This window comes from Trifolium pratense, linkage group LG2 (assembly GCF_020283565.1).
Source record: "Trifolium pratense cultivar HEN17-A07 linkage group LG2, ARS_RC_1.1, whole genome shotgun sequence".
NCBI lineage: Eukaryota > Viridiplantae > Streptophyta > Magnoliopsida > Fabales > Fabaceae > Trifolium > Trifolium pratense.
Genome location: NC_060060.1, coordinates 72,144,930 through 72,165,217, shown reverse-complemented (window position 1 = coordinate 72,165,217; position 20,288 = coordinate 72,144,930). Strand labels below are relative to the sequence as shown.

At 33.6% G+C, this 20,288-nt stretch overlaps 3 protein-coding genes across 3 annotated transcripts; 1 reads left to right on the top strand and 2 right to left on the bottom strand.

Annotated features, from left to right (window-relative positions):
* Positions 1–946: 946 nt before the first annotated feature.
* On the bottom strand, positions 947–5,057 carry LOC123908146 (ribulose-1,5 bisphosphate carboxylase/oxygenase large subunit N-methyltransferase, chloroplastic). The gene is made up of 12 exons (XM_045958686.1): positions 4,458–5,057; positions 3,300–3,463; positions 3,117–3,200; positions 2,923–2,980; positions 2,782–2,835; positions 2,560–2,631; positions 2,399–2,479; positions 2,098–2,270; positions 1,915–2,017; positions 1,709–1,840; positions 1,478–1,600; positions 947–1,346 (listed from the first exon to the last, which is right to left on the bottom strand). Exons 1-12 carry the CDS (start codon positions 4,830–4,832, stop codon positions 1,260–1,262), a joined length of 1,506 nt encoding a protein of 501 aa, XP_045814642.1. The 5' UTR covers positions 4,833–5,057; the 3' UTR covers positions 947–1,259.
* A 317-nt stretch (positions 5,058–5,374) lies between these two features.
* Positions 5,375–8,785, top strand: LOC123908206. Its single transcript, XM_045958764.1, has 6 exons — positions 5,375–6,080; positions 6,174–6,319; positions 7,641–7,809; positions 7,984–8,082; positions 8,275–8,357; positions 8,457–8,785. The coding sequence occupies exons 1-6, from the start codon at positions 5,739–5,741 to the stop codon at positions 8,581–8,583; spliced, it is 966 nt and encodes a 321-aa protein (XP_045814720.1). The 5' UTR covers positions 5,375–5,738; the 3' UTR covers positions 8,584–8,785.
* A 1,192-nt stretch (positions 8,786–9,977) lies between these two features.
* On the bottom strand, positions 9,978–18,127 carry LOC123909574 (long chain acyl-CoA synthetase 8). The gene is made up of 12 exons (XM_045960436.1): positions 17,832–18,127; positions 16,793–17,354; positions 16,606–16,686; positions 16,213–16,482; positions 15,698–15,829; positions 15,451–15,624; positions 14,947–15,176; positions 12,483–12,600; positions 12,060–12,191; positions 11,805–11,939; positions 11,499–11,705; positions 9,978–10,397 (listed from the first exon to the last, which is right to left on the bottom strand). Exons 2-12 carry the CDS (start codon positions 17,327–17,329, stop codon positions 10,233–10,235), a joined length of 2,181 nt encoding a protein of 726 aa, XP_045816392.1. The 5' UTR covers positions 17,330–17,354; positions 17,832–18,127; the 3' UTR covers positions 9,978–10,232.
* Positions 18,128–20,288: the final 2,161 nt, after the last annotated feature.

The following is a 20,288-nucleotide window of genomic DNA, read 5'->3' as shown; positions in this document are numbered from 1 at the left end:
TCTAAACAATGATTTCATCAATGCATTCCACCTATCCTAGCTCTTTCCATAAAGAACCAGAATATTGGTTCCAAAACCATGAGTATTCATCTTGATTTTTCAAGAAATCAATGCACACAAAATCACTGTGTTTACAATTGATTTCCCTCACAAATCCACTCGTGTTTCCCTTGATTGAACCAGACTCTTGATGCCAATTATTGGCGCAACAAAAGCATCAAGCACACACAAAGCACAATGCACATAAGCTCGAGACAAGCCTATGGGCATGAACACAGTTTTGCAGAAAACTGTGATGAAAAGGAAGGGAACTGTGTTCTTGGTTTGTGAGGTAGAAGAAGATGAAGATTAAGAGAAAGTAAAATTTTTATTCATCCACTACTGGGCCAAAGTAAAGAGTATTTTACAATTGATACACACACTTGTATGTATATGTGTTACTTAAACTACAAGTAACAAACTATTTGGCCTAGAAACTAACTTCTAACTAACTTGGTAGTTTTGCTAACTAACTAACTACCTAAAACGGTTTTAACCAACTTTCAATTGATCAAAACTAACCAACAAACGTGTAAGATCAGTTATGAATTACACATTCTCAACATAGACTAACTGAAATTGAGAATTATCCCATGTGAAGCTTTTGATCATTTAAATCAAGATTTTAAGTTGCTTCTTTTTTATTTTGTTGCTACATATGGCTTTATGTTTTGCATGTGTTTGTAATACTCATCCAAGACATTATAATGTTATCGTTGAAACGTTTCTCACAAAACACATTAGTAGATAACAAGATAATTAAAATTAAAATTAATTAATAAATTTGTGATCTTTAAAACATCAAATAAGAATTTTGTCCTCAACACAAAATACATATATTGTCTTTAATCCTCACTTGCACGCATTGCAACAATTATATTCCCTCCGTCCCAAATCTTTTGTCCTCGTCAAAAAATTGCCATTTCACAAATTTAAGAGACTAAATTGTTTTGACCTTACAATTTCAAAGACCAAATTAGTGACTCAATGTAATACAATACAAAACAAAAAATTGTATGGATGCAATCATTCCTTACTTTTTCTTTTCTTTGCTTCTTTTTTTTTTTTCAACACATACTATTTATAGCTCAAGACTTGACCTATTTCCCTCATCAACAACTACAATTACATGAAGTGATGAACTTGAACAAGTTCAAGATATGTCAAACTGTGAACTAGATGTTTCCAAAACAACCAAAGGCAGAAAATAATGAATGACTTCATTTGAAAAATTTCCGGAACCCATTAAATATTGATAAGCCTTTTAATTCGCCGGTCCTCATATCTCTCAGTCTTCGTCGCAGTATCTGCAATTAACATTCAAAATTTGTTAACTTCAGTGATAAGCAACCTTTGTAAATAACAATCAGTGACTTTATAGAATCAGGATTAGCATTATGAAATGAAATTTGATTGTATGTAGAAATTGTAATCTTACATATTGAGCACGAAATAGTATTCTACGTTCGCTAGTACACAAGTCCACTGCTAGCTGCTTTAGAAAGAGTCTTCGGTTGAGTTGTTTCGGAGAAGTCACATCCAAATCTAGCGATCCACTTACCTGCAAATCGATCAAAGGGAAACAACTAGGATTATAACTCGCTAGATAAAGATTTGCAACTTACTTTTTGAATCAATTTAAAGGTTCTTTATTTAAGTGTTTCCTTGCCTGTAAGAACTTATTGTATTTTGAGATACTAGATTCACAACTATCTAGTATGAATTGAAATGCTTGCTCCTCTATTTCGGGATATCTGAAGTCCTTCTTCGAGGTAGTTTTATTTGATGCGGCGGCAGCCATCTGTCAAAAGAATCATGCATATGGTTATACAATATTCGAGGAAGTGTTCACTAAGAAAATAAGTGGCACAGTACCTCTTCAAATTTTCCTCTCATGCTTGAAGGACTAACAGCTAAATAAGCATAAGCCATTAACTCCAATGGCCAACCAGTAACCCTTAATGGAAAACACTGAGATCTGACGAAAATAGAACACCTCAAGTTAGTAACAAGTTCAATCATGAAAGGTATAGTAACTATGTAAGTTTAGGTACTCACCCTGATAATCCATACTTCTTCAACAGTTCTAACTTCTCCTTATAGGACTCATCGGATTTCTCGAGTGACAGTGACAGCTCAACTGAATCGCTTGGATTCGTGCCCTCCTTTGGAACAAATCCATATGATAACAGAAGCTCCCCATTTGATTTTTTCCCATATGAAATAAACACCTGCGTAATTTGATACAAGAAATATCAAATGGCGATGACTTATGTGGAAGTTTGCATTTCATTTACCTTGGTACTTAATTGTATTATCCTATGTTAATAACAAATTCCAACTATCAATTTATGTTTACCTGCTCACCTGGTTGATAGGGGCGGTCGGTCGTAAAGACAATTCCCTTTGTCGATTTATCATAATCCAAAAATGTCTCCACCTAAACCAATGAAAAAAAATTAATAGAGTTCAACTTGTTGAAGAAAACTTGCTAGGAGTTTTGTTTGGAAAAGACCATACCTCACAACTATGATTCAGCATATCTGCCCAAGGAACCAAGGCAACCTTTCCATCCATTGAAGGTAACCGAACCTACACGGTACCGATATCATGGATTATATGATCTGACAATCAACGTTCCTCTTCAAATGTAAAACAGAAAAACTAAAGTATCCTTGAATTAAATGATTGAAATATAAGAGAATATAATTTTGTTTCATTTCGTCTACCAGATTGACTCACCATGCGCGAGAAAAGAATACCAAATGACCATTTGAAGGACTCAATGTTGAACACCTGAAAGTCATAAAAATAATTGATTCAGATTCGCAACTAACTTTCTGAAACTACTGATACTTGTCATGTTCAATGTGAGGTAATTACCTCTTCAGGGAAGAAATCAGGATATTTGGAAAATATTCTGGCCCTCATATCATTGTATCTGGTGAACAAATGAGAAGTATGCTAGTTAAAGCAATAATCGGATTATTCAATCAAAAAAGCACGTTATATTAAGGCATTATACTAAAAAGAGAAATAAACAGACAAGTAGTCGCTGAAGATATACTAGGACATACGTTCCAATAACATTATCAGTCCTTTCAATTGCTCTCTCTCGAATCTGCGAAGCTTCCAAGTAGCGATCTAGTTCGGCCTGTGACCTGAAATGACAGAAATTAACTGTATAGGAAAATTTTGAGAGTAGACCCTTTTACAAAGACCGAAAAGAATTCATGATAATAGCAATTCAGTTGAAGTACCAGTAAAGAAGTGAGTAGGGTTGACGAGGTAAGGCCGATATATAACTGAACCATCTTGAAGATGTCATGAGGCTAGCTTCACTTATAAGGTAAGTTGCAAGCAATGGCCAATCCGGCACTGAATTCTTTTTCAATACTTCACCAGCTTCTGGGCAGCTCCACTCCTGATAACCAAAATACAATAAACAGAATCATAAATCACCAGACAAAAAAAGGAGCCAAATCAAGTTTTGAAGGTTCATCATAAAGTATCATAGTTTAGCAATGGATTGAATTCAGTAATGTTGTTGAGTGTTGACACTGCCAGCATAGTACATATATACAATTTTCAGGTCTAATTGTAATTTCTTAAGGAAGCTTTCTGGGATTGAATAAATGAACTAAAATGGTAGTGAGTGCTCACATAAGTGTTTATAAGGCCCTGTTTGAATAAACAACCTAATTAAGTGCTTAGAGCATAAGCTATTTCTAAACAAAAGATAAAATAAAGAAAAATAATACTATAATATTTATAATTTGTATATATATTCAAGATAATTACACGTGAATGAAAGGCAAACGGACAACAAGATGTGCCACTAACCCTTATTGGATGGCAAAACCAAATGGTTTGCATAAATACAAGCTGTTTTCATAAGCTATATATGCTTATGGACATGTCATAAGCCTTTTCCATAAATTATCTAAGAGTGTTTAAAAGTGTTTACGCCAATAGATAAGCTCAAACAAGTCAACCCAATCAGACACAAAGGTACCATTTGGATAAATAACTTAATACTTATAACATAAGTGATTATCATATAAGCACTTTATAAGCTATTTCTATAACAAAAGATAAAATAAATTGAAACTATTGTTGAAGCTATCTTGACGAGCTTATGTCCATAAGCTGAAAATAACCTATGGACATGTCATAAATTGTTTCCATAAGCTCTTCTAAACAGTCACACAAATGTTCATGTCAATAGATAAGCTTAAATAAGTCAATCCAGATACATCAATTGCACTTGCCTATTACTCCCTCTGTATCGACGAGATACATCAATCATTCTATGAACCTAAAAGCAAACTTTTCTTATAATAACGACATTCATTTCATTATTTTAGAATTGAATGTGTATGTAAGGTAAATAAAGAGAAGAAGAAAAGAAAGTTTACAGAATCAGGAGTGATGACAAGTGAAGGAGGAACAAAGAGAAGCTTCTCTCCTTTCCTAATATTATTCAAAGCAACAAGTCCTCTCTCTCCAACATCAACTTTATCAATAGCCATCTTCTGAGAAGGAAGACCTGACTCTGAAAGCCATTTCTCAAGAGAAGATGAACTTTCAAGTGAATCAGTTTCACATCCCCAAGGAATAGTTTCCATAAATGGTTTAGTTTGAGTTGCAGATACAACAGAAACATGGTTGTTTCTTCGTGAGAGAGGTAGTTGACAGAGACCTGTTCTGTGAATTGTTGGATTGAAAGCAGGAATAAGAGTGGTTGTGTTGGTGAACATCATCATCATTCTCATCCCTGAAGCTTCAACCATGGCTGTGTTTGTTTCAGTAAGCAAAAAATGTTACCTTATCTGATGAAATCTAACTTAACACAACACAACCCATGCTATACTGTAGCTAGAATTCTGCTGCTATGCTACTTTGAGTAGTTGTTAGAATACCACGTGGTCCTATTCCCAACTTTATCGTTCTTCTAATTTTAAACCAGTAATTAAGTATTTCAATTTTCATCTATTAGTCAATTTCATCTGAAATATATCTCTCCATCAATTGCTTAAGGATTAATTTAATATATCAATTGTTACTTAGTTTTAGTGGTGATTGTTGATGACTTTGTTAGGAAAAGTCAAGGTTCAATCTCTTACAACTATAATCAGGAGAGATTGAAATTATTTGATGTCACGACTAATTTCAAAACGAAATTAATTAATGAGTGAAAATATAAGAATTAAATTGCTTACTCGATACAATAATCTAATGATACTATTTTATTATTTATTTTGAGTAAACATTCCATTTAATTCCTAGCAATATTTTGACAACTCAATTCAATTTGGGTGCAAAAAATGTAAGATATTAATTTATTTTGGCTTAATTACATTTTTTTTTGTCAGATTTGTCGATTGCATAAAATTTTGACCGCATGAAATACAAATATGAAGAATCATAACTATGTTACTTTGAAAACTCTAGACTGTCTCATCTCAATTGGACGGTCATGAATCTCCTACTATGTGACTGCATAAAGGTGGTGACTGCATACAAAATCCTGACAAAGTGTTAAGGTTCAGCGTTCAAATCCCGACAAAACTAAAAAAACTAACATATCAATCAACATACTAACAATTTGCGATTAAAAAAAAAAACAACTGCATACAAAGTCAATCCATTTCCAAGTAACTCACCCACCCTGTGGGCTATGCAGTTTGAAGTTGAATATGGTGCTAACAATAGCTAAACCCAATCTCCTCTCTTGCAACTTCCCAACTCTCAAAACCAAAAATTCAACTCAACCCCACAAAACAACATTCACCACAAAATGTTGTTTCAGACAACTCAATAGTTCCTTCAAACCAGTACTAAACAAACCCCAGTTTCCTGCATCATTTCGAAGAAAGAGCAGTATCATTATTTGCAAAGATTCCAACAAAGACAGTGAAGTTAGCAGCAACAATGTGGAGGAAGAAGGAAAAAGAGATTGGACAACCTCAATTTTGCTTTTTCTCTTATGGGCTGCACTTATCTACTATGTTTCTTTTCTCTCCCCAAACCAGACACCGGTAATAATAAAAATAGAATCTTTTTATTTACCAAAAGAACATTAGAATCTTCAATATGCTTATGTTTATTGGTTTGTTTGTTTGTTTTTTAAGTCAAGGGACATGTATTTCTTGAAAAAGCTGTTGAATTTGAAAGGAGATGATGGTTTCAGAATGAATGAAGTGCTTGTAGCTGAATGGTATATAATGGGTTTGTGGCCTTTGGTATATAGCATGCTGTTACTTCCCACCGGAAGGAGGTATTTCCCGATTTTCTATAATGCATTCTCATATAAGTTATGACCTTCACTTATTGGATTAAGCTTTCATAATTTTTGTCCCTCACATAACTGTTTAGGGTAGGGACCCTGTTAAGGATCTATTTTCCCGTAGGTATTAATTGCTAGGTGAAGGTTCATGTATGGTTTTTGTTTCAATCCAGGATTATGCACTTTTGTGATATTTATAAAATCAGTTTATTGGTTGATGATGATTCATGTCTTCTTAAGCATTTTACTTTAGTCAAAATTTTAGAGAAAAAATTGTATCGGTAAAGAACTTAATTAAGTGCTTATATACAAGCAATTTCTGTAGTCGAAGAGAAAATATTGTAAAATTGTTTTCATATAAGCTATCATGTAGAGCTTTTTTTTTTTAAACAAACACAATTAACTATTTCATTAATAATAAACGTTTCAATACAACGAAGAACACTGTTAAAGTAAGTGCGACCAAGAAATGGCCACCCTAGCTAAAGTGTGAGCCAAATAGAATTCCAATCGCTATCCACCATGTAGCTTTGCTCCATCGACTTATTCTTGATGTAATGCTTATATCCAGATTTCACCGTGTAAGTGCCATGACTCTCAAATTTCCACACCAGCTTGTCTTCCTTCACCTCCTCAAGTAGAGGTGTTTTAATTAGACTTGCAGCCACTGGTTCTGAGAAAAGTGAATGGAGTTTGAGAATATCCCAACCTTTCACATCATGTAGAGCTTATTAAACTTAGCTGAAAACAACTTTTGACATATGATAAACTGTTTTCATAAGTTCTCCCAAACACCTTTGCCAAGTGCTTATGTAAGTAGATAATTCTGAATAAGTTGTTCATATGCAAATCCAAACACAGCCATAGTATATTTCTTTAAGCCATGCCTAATGCTACCCTTTAATCATATTGGTAAACCATCAAAATACAAGCATTGATGATGATGAACTTTGGAATCCATGATGTAATATCCCACCCTTGCTTTAGGATGGATTCAATACAGTTTTAATTCAGGATAAGAGGAGTGCTAGCAACACACTTAAATATAGTTCTTGACCTCTTTATGTTCTGTGGAGTTTTAACTTAGTTTCAAGATTAATAACACTCGCCTCCTTTGAGCTTTCTGAAAATCAGTTCTTAACCTTACTATTTTAACAATGTTACTGATTTGAATTGTCAGTTCAAGAATTTTACAAGCTTCCATATGTAACACATTGTGCAAAGAGAATTGATGATTTAGTTTCCGCATTGGTATTTTTACTATTTAATAATTCCTGAAGCTGATTTCTTCTCTCTATTTGTTGTTCTACAGCTCAAAAAGCAGTGTTCCTGTATGGCCCTTCCTGTCACTTTCATGTTTTGGCGGCATATATGCACTTCTCCCTTATTTTGTACTATGGAAACCTCCACCGCCTCCTGTTGAAGAAGCAGAACTTAAAACATGGCCATTAAATTTTTTGGAATCAAAAGTGACTGCATCGGTAATTTCTCATCCATGTCTTATGTTGCATGGTTGGTGATTTTTTGTTCAAGTTAATGCCTAAGAGTAACTTCCATATTGTACTCACATTCTTACTTCTGGAGAAAGCCTAGATATTTTTATCTCGTAATTTGTTTCCCGTATGAATATGTTTCTTACCTCAACTTCATATCAGATATTGCTTGCTTCGGGGATAGGCCTCATAATTTACGCTGGCTTAGCTGGGGAAGATGTATGGAAAGAATTTTACCAGTACTGCAGGGAAAGCAAATTTGTAAGTTCAGACTCAACTTCTCAAATAGTACGTCTGTCTTGTGTTTGTATTCATTGTTATAAGCTTTGACAATGCCATCTACTTCTCTAATATTGCTATGTTGGTCTTCAACAATTACTACTCAACTAGAACCTAGTTAGTTACATTGAGCTAAATTTGCAAGGTTCTAATATCTAGTTTTCATGTTTGCAGATCCATCTTACGTCCATTGATTTTACTTTACTCTCAACATTGGCACCATTTTGGGTTTACAATGATATGACTGCTAGAAAATGGTATGCTCGTTAGCGTTTGAGCTATATTTCAATTTTTACTTAGAGGTCCTAGTCCCGATACAGTATATGACAGACATTTAATGCTAATCCATTATGCAGGTTTGATAAAGGTTCTTGGCTTCTTCCAGTATCATTGATACCATTGCTGGGGCCTTCTTTATACATTCTCCTACGGCCGGCGCTATCCACCTCTGTCATTGCACAAACTCCTGTTGAGTCGGAATAAATCCATCCAATACTGCCAATGAATATGAATGCACATTTTTAATGCAATAAGAATTAAAATTCATTGTTGAGTTGGTTAAGATTGACAGTTTCATTCTACAAAGTCCACAGCATAGTTATAGTACCTCATAATATTTTCACTAGTCCATAAGAATATTGATTCCATCAGTTTATGCATAATCTCTGCAGAAAGTTCTTTTCTTCTTTTGCTGTATGTAATAATTCCTTGGAAGAAAAAGTAATTTTACTAAGTATGGTTCGGAAATCCTTACCAATTTATAGATTTTTATGAAATAAATAAACTTCTAAGAAAAGTAAGCCGTAAAAACTTAAAACTTATACATAAATTTGTTATTAAAAAAAAAAATCAATTATTATAAGATTCTCTCGATATTTCTTTTTCATAGTGTGTGTTTGTAAAGAAATTTGTTGAAAACTTGCTCTAAATAAATCGCTTACTAGGATATATATTTTAAAGGTGTACATTACAGAAATTGTTTAAGTTATAACTCAACTTACTAAAATTAATAAACAAGTTTAAACAACTAAATACATTATCCAAAAAAATCATTAACTAATTAATTATACTATCCAGAAGTTAACGTTGAACAAAGATGTCACCCAAGTTTGCTTTCATAAAAAATTATGTTGTCTTGATGCCAAAAAAAAAAATATGTTGTCTCCCCCAACAACAAATTTGGTTTGGGATGATGTGTTAGAGCATGTGGGTAGCCCCTAAAAATGGTGTATGGGAGAATAAGGACGACACTACTGTTGCTATTCTTGGCCGGTCAGATGGGTGTGCAAGGGAGGCGGGACGTTGGAGCTAACTGTGACCAAGGGAGCGTGATAAGAAAAGTTGAACAAAACCCCCAACTAGATGGCTTAAATGCAACGTCGATGCACCTTTCGATAGACATGGTGGTTTCACTAGTGTTTGGTTAATCATGTGGAATACTGTGTCATTTTGTTTGTGCATCTTTTGCGGCAAAATATAAGATGATGGATGTTAAGCATGGGAAGGCCAGGGGGTTACTCTTTGCCATGGAGCAAGTTTCCAAATTGTTGCTACAACTATATATAAACTCATCTTCGAAAAAATTTCTGTTAGTTTTATTCAAAAACAAGCTAACGAGACAGCTGATACTTCAACTAAGGCGGCCTCTTTTTCATATAGTTTCCACAGTTTTATTTTTTACCAGATCGTATTGTTTCTATTGTTAAGATTGAAATGATAAGTTTGTTTCCATAACCCTGCCTAATAGGATCAAACCTTACCTTACCCCCATTAACATAACTTTTTGAGCCAGATCTTCATAACAAAGGTGGAAACATCACTAAGTGAAAACTGAAAACATAGAATTTCCGGTCTAATATCACTTAAACTCACAAACATAATAAAAAACATCATTGACATATGTATTTCAAGTTATATAACAGCTCATATTATCATCTGTCATTCGTGTGGCATGACTAAATCACTATCAGCACATTATTTACAAAGAAATCCAGCATAGTCTCAACAGCAATCGTTATGCTGAGTATGTCTTCATTATGCTGAGTATGTCAACCATGTTGAAGGGGAAAAATTGAAACTCAAATATAACATACACCTGCAATAGATAGTACATTGACATGAGGTTAGATACTTCATGCATACAACTTCAGAAGATCATCATTGAATTTGGCTTTCAGCTGTTCTCTCTTCAACTTGAGAGCAGCAGTAACTAATCCAGATTCAGGTGTCCATGGATCTGCCAACAACTTAATCTTTGCAGGAATTTCAGTTTTCTGCAGCTTTGCAGCTTTTGCAGCCTGAAATGAATAAAGTATTATTAACAATATAAGGGTCATTAAACTTACATCATTTCTACAAAGTTTGTTCAATAAGAACAGCTTAATTTGGAAATAATCAAAGGCTCACAGCTTGGACAGGTCAACCAGAAAAGATCACAAACCCCAAGTACATCTTCACCTTGGGCGTTTCATCAATCAATAATTCAACATATATTTAAGGTAGCAACTGGTTATCCGTTATTTCTACTATAGCATGGTGTTATTTTTCTTTTTTGATTTTGTGCATCCTTCATCAAAATTTTCTTTCCTGGGTCTCCCTCTATCTCTTAATACATGATCATCTTGCATATGATCCATTTTTTTAGTAGTCTCTATTGGTCTTCTCACCATATGAGCTAATGACCGAGATGAGTTTCTGTCATTTTTACTTTATCAGTTTATCTTCAATGCATTCAACTTTAATTTTCTCCCAAAAATATTTACTTCTAATCTCATCTATTCTTTTATGTCTTTTATGTCTTCTCATCTATCCACTAGCTAGACACCATTTAATATCACAGATCTTAACTTTATGGTAGAATCTGTCTGAGTTTGATATGTACTCTGCAATAGTATATTATATCTAAAGCATTCCCCATTTCAACCACCCAACTTGAATCATGTGCACAACATCCTTCTTAAACTCAAACATTGCAAGAGCACTTCAAATTTGAGTGTGGATAAAATATGGGCCCCATCTTCCTTAAACTAAAAATAAACATGATTCAGAAATATGGATGCGGCAATGATCACTCTCTTGACCATTAGGTCATAACGGATCTCGTACCATGACAAGGACTGATTCTCCTAAAAGCTTAACATTTTGGATGAAGGTTGTGTAACGATGGTGCCTTTATGTGTTGTTGACTTCATAGTCTTAAACAATCTTTACATAATCTATTTTGAGGATTCATTTTTTTTTTCTTTAAATATTTAAGCAGTCTAATAAATGAAGAGAATTTAAACATTTTGTGCATCTTAATTTAAGAGTGTGCTAGTCTTTGTAAAAAAATTAAGAATGTGTTAGTGTGCAAACAAGTGGTACTGCATATTCAAGTAGCCATCCACATATTAGCTAACCTTGGAAATCGACTGCAGGACCTCAGTGACAGCTTCAGGTTTGTTACACAGATCAGGAAAATCTTTGTACTCGATACCAGTTTCTTGGGCCCACTTTTCCAGGGGCTGGCGTGAAGCAACAACTAGAGCAACACAGTAACTGTGAAAGGGGTCTGCATGCACCATTATACTATCCACATAATCACATGATGCTAGTGCTGCCTCAACCTGCCATTAAATTAAAAATTAGACCCTGAAAAGTTTACTGTGAATCTGGTGTCAGTACTTCATTGTGATTCCAGAATGACAAGGTATAGTTTGAGTCACCTTTCCAAGAGAGATATATTCTCCATGTTGAAGTTTGACAATATCCTTCTTCCTATCGATGATTTCGAGGCACCCATCAGGATGGAATCTCCCAATGTCACCAGTATAAAACCAGCGCAAACCTTTCTCATCAACCTGTATTAAGTTTAAATATCACATGTGCTTCTTATTAATCAGAAAAAACAAATTTACTTGCAACTAAAGAAAGTTTAAAGGGAAAAATCACATGCATATAACTTCAAGTGTGAAAATTACCTTGAAAACTTCATTAGTTTTATCTTCATTCTTAAAATAACCAGCTGTCACACTGAATCCGCCAACTACAACCTCTCCTCGTGGCATTGGTTTGTCTGATGACAGATATCCTCCTTCTTCCCAAGAAACAAGCTATATAACCAAATTAATAACAAAATCAAATTCCACCCCCATTTGAGGGTCTTAAAATGGCACCAACTGCAAGTTATATAACAGGTTAAGAGATATGAAGTTTGTTATTTCTGAGATGTTGATAACTTCTCAATTCTCACTGATCTTCGAAGTCCAATAAGTTTTATTACTCACCAGCATAAAAACTATAATAATTAATGACTATTATTATAATTCAATGCAATATCTATAAATAAGTAGAGGTTGGAAGTTCGATGCACTGATTTTTGGTTGATGAGATATATGGCATACCTTAATGTAGCCACAAGGCAGAGGTGGACCAACACGCCCCACACTGTAGTCATCTGCCTCAGAGAAGGCAGCCCCAGCAAATGTTTCAGTCAAACCGTATCCTTGCCCAATAGGAGCCCTGTCGACATAAATACAAAGAATTATAACTCTAGTTGGACCAAAAAAGGTACGATTCAGAGTCAGAAATGATAGAGTTCTTTTTTGTAACTTCAATAGAACTGGACCAGCAGTAGTTAAAGAATGAATTTCAAATGCACCAAGTCTTGTTGATCTTTGCTGTAAATCAGTATGTCAGCAGAAAAATACCAACATAAGCTTCCTTAGAAATTGTTTGAGCGTCTCATTCATGTGAGACTAGAAAGAGGAGGATGCAATAGAATGGATAGTCCAAAAGGCATCACAAGAAACATACAGAACCCCTCATGAGTCTTGAAATTTGTTTTAGGAATATCTTTTCCTTTATCCTCCTCTATAGTGTAATACAAATTATGAGATCTGATTTTAAGGCTAAGTATATTTCTCCTCAATTAGCCATTCTGAATAATCTTGATCAAGATTTCCAAGGATCCGGCAATCTTGAATTATGGTAATGGTACTAATTGTAGAGTTACATTTTTACCTTCCACTTCTATCTGAAGTATGATATCTTTAAAGCGTGCCCTAATTTCTATTAATCTTACTAATCATCCCAGTCCAAACACCATATCTTCCCCTCCTAATCAAACAAGAAAAAATATACATCTCTTATATTATCACTTTGCTCACTCCCTTGTTTCTAATTTTGTGTCCATCTGCCCGATTCCTAACACTACAAAGGCACTTCGGAATCTCATTTATAAGTACCCCCCAGTTGTTTGACAACTTCCTTATCAATTAAGTTGTTGGATGCTTCAGAACCAAATCATCACCCTTCTCCAGATGTTAGAAATAAAATTGTAAGAATTTGGTTTCGACCTAACTGACTCGGTCCCTCAAAACAGGATTTTAGAGATGAATAAGACGATTGCACAATCACTCCACAACGTGTGTGGACACTTAAGCTTTAGGTTCAAGGATAAATTATAGAAAAATAGTTTCCTGATTTCAATTTGTTCATAAGAGAAAAGGGAGAATGATTTAGAGTTTTGATTTTGGCAGAATTTTGGATAAGAAACAAATAAATTTTGTTGTTCTATGTATTATCAAACTCATACCTTCAAAATAGGTCTAAAATGAAATAGATGTATCTAGGGATTAGTCATTTCAAAGTGAATTTTCCCTAGATACACAATACACGTGTCATGCTATTTTATTTCACAATTGAATCCATTTAAAGAAGACCTAAGGTTAGGGATTTTTCAATAGGTAATGTTGCTCCAATACCCAACCAAAGAGCCACGGCGGTACCAATCAAAAAGACGGTGATGAAGGGAAATAAATTTTAACAAAGAGCTCAATTTTTGATGAATTGGCTCAAATGAAAATCATGAAAGAAGACGCCATGTCCCTCGTCAATGTGGGACAAAAATCACCCCTCAACCCAACACAGTATAGGGGTTGTACCAGTGCAACGAATCAGACAAAGTGGCCCGATAACAGATTGCATGCGTGGCCACAATTAAGGAAGATTTTTCAACAAAAACTGATCATTTAACTCACCAGTCACACAACAACTTCAGCTTTTGAGTTGGCTCACCACATGGTATTAAAGCCTCCGTTACCAAGCAGTCTAGAGTTAAATTTATGCCACTCATTCTTTTTACATAGAAACTAGACGCCAATGCTATGCTACACACAGGTATTGGGACTATAAAAAAATTATTAATATATTATTTTAAATATTATTGTGTGTATAAAAATAAGTAGTTAATATACATTAAATTTCAACACGGGATGAGGTGGACATGTGCATTGTCCACACTTCAAACCCACAAAGCTCTTGCAGGAGAGGACATTTTGACATAAATCCATTCATGTAGAATAACTTCAAGGACATTTCGTAAGATATCCTCAAAATACTGTTGATAGTCTGTTTGACCCCCCCCGGTACCTTCTGATAGAATTGAACCAGAAATAGATGAATAATACTGAAATTCTTCCACTAATATCAACATGATATTAATCATAGTGGTACCGTACAATGTATAAATAAAGTAAAAATTCTATCTATCCTCTCTCTCTCTCTCTCTCTCTCTCTCTGCATAAGAAACAATGTATAAGCAACTCAAGAGGTCTTGTCCTCTCCCACTCTGTCCCAAACTTTCCCTTTTTCCTCTGCCTATATATATATAATACAGCTCTTTTTTTTACTAATTTACTCTTGTTTTCCTTTTTCTTTATCCAGGAGATAATCCCCCCCCCCCCCCCCCCCCCCAAAAAAAAAAAAAAAAAAAAAAAAAACAGGTATGAAAGCTATAATTGTAAACCACGATCAACTAGTTAGTTCCAACCAAATAATTCATAGTATAAAGATGAGAATCATTACCCCACACAGATATTGATGAATTGTTGTGAATCTCCAGATAAAGGAGCTCCTCCACAAAGCATAAATCGGAGGTTGCCTCCAAGTACAGTACGAATTTTTTTAAAGATAATGGTATCCCACACTAACTTCTCCAATCCCCAAGCTCCTAACCAGCTTCCTTTTACAGCAGCCAGTCGACGCTTGTATGCAATCTGGAAAAGATTCTTGGCAAGTCCCCCCTTTTCCTCCACCTAAGTGCAATATAGGTAAGAGTAAGAAAGACAAAATAATTTTTCATTGACTAGTTTAAAACTTTGGCGGAAAGTAAAAAAGGGAAGAAAAAATGCAAGTTTCTGCAATTAGTGATTGCAAAGTGGCTATCAAATTGGAAAATCCTACCCAGATATATCTAATAAGACCAGCAATGGATTATTATAATAAAATTTAAACAGTGAAGCTCCAATAAAAAGTAAAAACTAAATGTAGTGAAGATAAGAAAATGTTGAAGTTGATTAGTAGACACACCTTTTTTACAACTCCATCTCGAATACGATCAATAATAGCTGGTACCGCTGTCAACAGGGTGGGCTTTAAGACAGTAACATCTCCCTTAGTTCCTTTCTTGACTTTATTAGATGTGTCGGTCAAAGTCATAGGACTGCCATAACCAATTGCAACACCTGCAGCCAGCATAACAGACTGGACAACCATAGTAATTTAGAGACAGCATCAACTAATATGACGATTATGACTTAAAGGCTAAAAGAATCACCTCTGCTGCCATTTCAAAAACATGAGCAAGGGGCAAGTACGCCAAGTACACGTCCTTGCTACCTAGATTTGGAATGACTGTCATAACAGCTGCTGTGGTGGCTACGATGTTCCCGTGAGTAATCATGACACCCTAAATGATAATTAAAAGTTAACAACTTATCAAATCAAAGGGTAACATGTACTTGAACTGATGGAGATCCTCATAGCTCTTAATGTTAGTAGGCAAGAAAAAAACAATCATATGTACATAATGCCTTAATGTGGTCCTTATGCATATTTTACCACCTAAAAATGTATAGAGAATAAAGTCATACCAAGAGAAAGACAGTGCTAGTTACTCATATTTCTGAATGACAATCTTTAGTATGCGTCAGGTTGTTGAGAAAATTAATAACCATGACGTTGGACAAAACATTTCACAAACATGAAGCAAATCACAAATATGAATAAGAGATAATACATGCATAGACACAGAGATGAACACCTTTAACAAAACTTGAAGATGAAACACACCTTTGGCAAACCTGTACTGCCACTTGTATACATGACAACTGCAACAGCATTCTTAGAAGGCAAGCTTGGTTCGACAGGACTTTCTTTCCCAAGTTTCTCAACTTCAACAAAAGATGCAATTGTATAGTTGCTCAAACCTTCTGAAAAAGTATGCTCTTCTTTGCTATCGTCTTCAAAGTAAACTATATTTTGCAAAGATGTTAATTTTGATCTTATTGCCTCCAACTTATTCAACAGATTTACGTCACAGATCAGAGTAGATACTTGGGTCTGTTCATATTACAAAGCTTCAAGTGAGAACATGCCACACCATTTTTAGTTACTGCGGTGGCGAACTATGTTTCATCTAATTATACTATCTCTAAAATTAAGCAAAAGATAATAAATTCTTACCTCGTTTAGCGAGTGGATTAAAGCATCCTCACCTAGAGAAGCATAAATAGTGACTACTGTGATATTCTGCCGGAAGCAACCCTGTAGTTTAGCAAGTATTTCATTAAAATTTGTGAATGTGGAACCGATATAAGCCTAAAGGTAATGGAAATCACTCAAGAAAATGAAGCAAATAAAGCAAATTTACCTGGAGGGCAATGAGCCACTCAGCCCGAGTATCAGAGAAAATCGCAACGCGACTATCTGCATCATGGCCTAACTTAAGAAGACCAGACGCAAAATTCGACACACGAGCAAAAACCTCTCCATAGGTTTCCCATTCATAGTCTCCTAAGTGAACTTTCTCAAACTTCCTGCCATCGCTGGCTGTAACAAACTCCTTTCCTATTAGTTTTCTTGTTCCAAGAAATTTATTATGACTATGTTTATCACATGATTGCTCAAAAAGATGAGCCATAGTTGGGGCTCCTTTCCAAGGAACTTCAACCAACTCAGAATACCGAGCATTACGAACAGCAAAACCTGACTCACCACTAACTTGTACCGGAACACCTCTTACTTTACCTTTTTTCTTTCCCAGAAACAAAAACGCAAATAAAACCGGAACAATGATGCCTATAACTATAGCAGCCAGAGTTCCATATTCTCCATGATCTTTCAACCCAAAAGTGTCACAGATATTTAAACTTTTTAACCATAAAAAACCACCCTTTGGATCAGCCATTTTGTGTAGTAGAATTCTTAATTACCTGAATCAAAATTGAAAATAAGTATGAGTTCAACCATATATAAATGAAGAAATTGTATAGTACAAAGTGAAAAACAAAAAATTAAAAATCAATTTTTATTTTCTGACAGAAATAAAGAATAAAGAGCTGACATATATTTGAATCTGTCTACTTATAGAGAGCAAAGAGAATTACTTGGAGCAATAAAAAAATAAAGATTTTGACTAGACCCAGCTGAATCAAAATTCAAAACAAAAAAATAAAGCAACTTGAGGAAAACCCAAAAGAGAACAAAAAAAAAAAAGCATAGAAAATGAAAAGCAAGAATTGAGATTGATGATGATGCATAGAATTGAGCTGAAAGCAGCATATATAAGATCATGAAAATTGAAGGTAAAGTAAAAATTTGATTAATTAATTAATTAGTTAATTAGAGTACTAGAAATGATGATGATGATTAAAAGTAATTAAAGAAAAAATGTGATCGAAGAATAGTACCTTTGTGAGTAGAATGAAATGTTGCAACGATCGATGTTGGTTACGAAGTTTGGGTTTTTGGTGTGACAGTTTCCGGAAGAAGGAGCGTTCGTTGTTGAGACCGACTTGGAAATTTTAAGACCGTATCTGTAACGGTGTTAGATTATTATTATGCCTAAAATCTAGGGTGGATTCTAAGGTGAGGGCTCTATCAAGTCCCTTACCGATGTACCACTTAATATCATCGTTGGATTAAATTAACCTACTTGATCTAATATTTTATTACCACACCAGATCCAATTTCTTTCTCTCATCCTAGAATCCACCATGTAGTACTATATGTTGGGTAAAAAAAAAATTAGTACTATAGGTAGAATTTAGTCGTTTCCGTGAACTTAGTTAACTTTATAGAGACATCGCGTAAGAGGTAAGGTTTGAATCTCGAATATTCCACTTATATGGAATTTTTAGCCAATGACTACTAGACTAGAAAAAAATATGTAGAATTCAGGCAAAAATTAATAATTATATATACATGCAAAAAATAAATGTATAGGGACAAATTTTAATAATTATTTTATATTATATTTTTTGTAATTATGATATAAAAAAACTTTAATTTGACTATATAAAAAAAAACTTTAATTTTAATAAGTTTGTAAAACAATTAGTTAAAAAAGTATATACATCTTTTGTAAAAAAAAAAAAAAAGTATATACATCTGTAAATATATACTCTTTGAAGAAATTGTGTGCTCTTTTTAAAAGACTTTCTTTGAGTTTTTAACTATTTCAATTACTTTACCTCAAACAAGGTAACGTTTTTTTATTTATTCAAATAAGGTAACGTTTTTGTTTAGCAAATAAGGTAACTAAAGCCTCCTTAATTGTTCATATTAATGAGAAGAATATTTGATTTATAAAGAGAATATTTTTATTAACGATGACAAATATTTCTTAAGAACTAAATACAGATATTGTCCGGGAGAATTTAAATTCGATTTTTGGGTGGAACAATTTTTTTGTCAGGTTTTACTTACCTCGCGGTCGAATTCTGTAATACTATGACTCTTTTCCCCTAGGAACCAGAGGATTATAAACAAAAAAAAATACAGCTATTCTTTTGGAATTTGTGTAATTAAATTTTTTAATATAATTTATTGCAAAACTTCTTTATTTAGATATTTTTATTAGTGTGAACATATTTTTTTTGTATTAACCGGGTATCCTTTATGCGAAATTGCAAAAATTATTTCCTCGAGTCTTGTGGGACTTAAATAAAATTTTTTATGTTTTTTTACCATTTTATTATTTATTTATTTTAGTATACTTCCCCAAACTTTTTATTTTTTCATAAATAAATTTGTATCTCTTACCAAAAAAAAAATTATTTTTTTAAAATAAACCAAAAAAATAAATTTGTATCCTATATAAAAAAGGAATAAACTTACAAAAATAACATTAACTTTAACAAATTTATTATGATTTTGTCTAACATGTGAAATATTAATCATATTAAAACAACTAAAAATAGTAACTTTTTATTGAAAAACAATAATTACTTATTAGAAAGTTATACATTTATTATAAAATATATAAACTTCGATACAAATTTACTATCTTAAACTTAACCTATGTAAATTTACACAAGATAAAAAAACTCATTTAGGATTACTACCAACTTTTTGATTATCATGATGATATAGCCAATGAAGTCATACATTTTTGTAAATCGGCAGTAAGAGCTTATTAATATTATTATTTTTTACAAGAACTTATTATTTATTTTATTTTATATAGTACTATAAATTTTTAGTAAAGTTCTCATACTTCTAAAGAAATGTAGACAAATCTCTAATCACTACCTATTATTGATTTTTATTAAAATTATACTAGTTTATCTAGAAGTTTAGATTTTTTTTACAAAAAAATCTAAAAAAGACAAATTTTTAGACAAGGTTAGAGTGTTTGACATGACCATCAACAATAGAATTTACATAGAACCTTGTACCAAAAAAAAAATTACATAGAACCGATTAAGTCTAAAATTCTAAACTTGGATCTTGCTTACATAGTTAACATTATCATGTAAGCAAAAGTGAATATCTTATATAAATTAAATGAAAACTATATTTAGAGAGATATACACAACTAAACTTGTAAATTAATGTTGAGGATCCAATTCAAAGAAAGTTTGGTTATCATCATAACATATGGCTCAAGTGAATTCAACTCACATCCATGATCTACAAGTTTGACACCTCCACCCCTCAAGTCCCTCTCATTCTGTCGTCATTGACTCATTGTTGTAACCGTCGCATATCTGGCTTGCGTATTTAGTTACACTCACATATCTACATACAACCTCAAGTGTTTGACTTGTTGGGTCATGAAGGGGTCCGGGGGATTATCACATCGGGCCTTGAACAATTATATAAGTGAGTTGAACACCACACTTTAACCCAAAACATTTGTTGGG

Bases quoted from the DNA above. Each gene is read 5' to 3' on its own strand.
- LOC123908146 (XM_045958686.1), bottom strand. From the start codon at position 4,832: ATGGTTGAAGCTTCAGGGATGAGAATGATGATGATGTTCACCAACACA. The intron at 2,271-2,398 runs GTAAACATAAAT...CAAATTACGCAG, and splicing joins CCTATCAACCAGGTGAGCAG to GTGTTTATTTCATATGGGAA. The intron at 1,347-1,477 runs GTAAGATTACAA...TGTTAATTGCAG, and splicing joins TACTATTTCGTGCTCAATAT to ATACTGCGACGAAGACTGAG.
- LOC123908206 (XM_045958764.1), top strand. From the start codon at position 5,739: ATGGTGCTAACAATAGCTAAACCCAATCTCCTCTCTTGCAACTTCCCA. The intron at 6,320-7,640 runs GTATTTCCCGAT...GTTGTTCTACAG, and splicing joins TTACTTCCCACCGGAAGGAG to CTCAAAAAGCAGTGTTCCTG. The intron at 8,083-8,274 runs GTAAGTTCAGAC...TCATGTTTGCAG, and splicing joins ACTGCAGGGAAAGCAAATTT to ATCCATCTTACGTCCATTGA.
- LOC123909574 (XM_045960436.1), bottom strand. From the start codon at position 17,329: ATGGCTGATCCAAAGGGTGGTTTTTTATGGTTAAAAAGTTTAAATATC. The intron at 16,483-16,605 runs GTAAGAATTTAT...TAATATGAACAG, and splicing joins TAATCCACTCGCTAAACGAG to ACCCAAGTATCTACTCTGAT. The intron at 15,177-15,450 runs GTGTGTCTACTA...TATTGCACTTAG, and splicing joins GAGATGGAGTTGTAAAAAAG to GTGGAGGAAAAGGGGGGACT.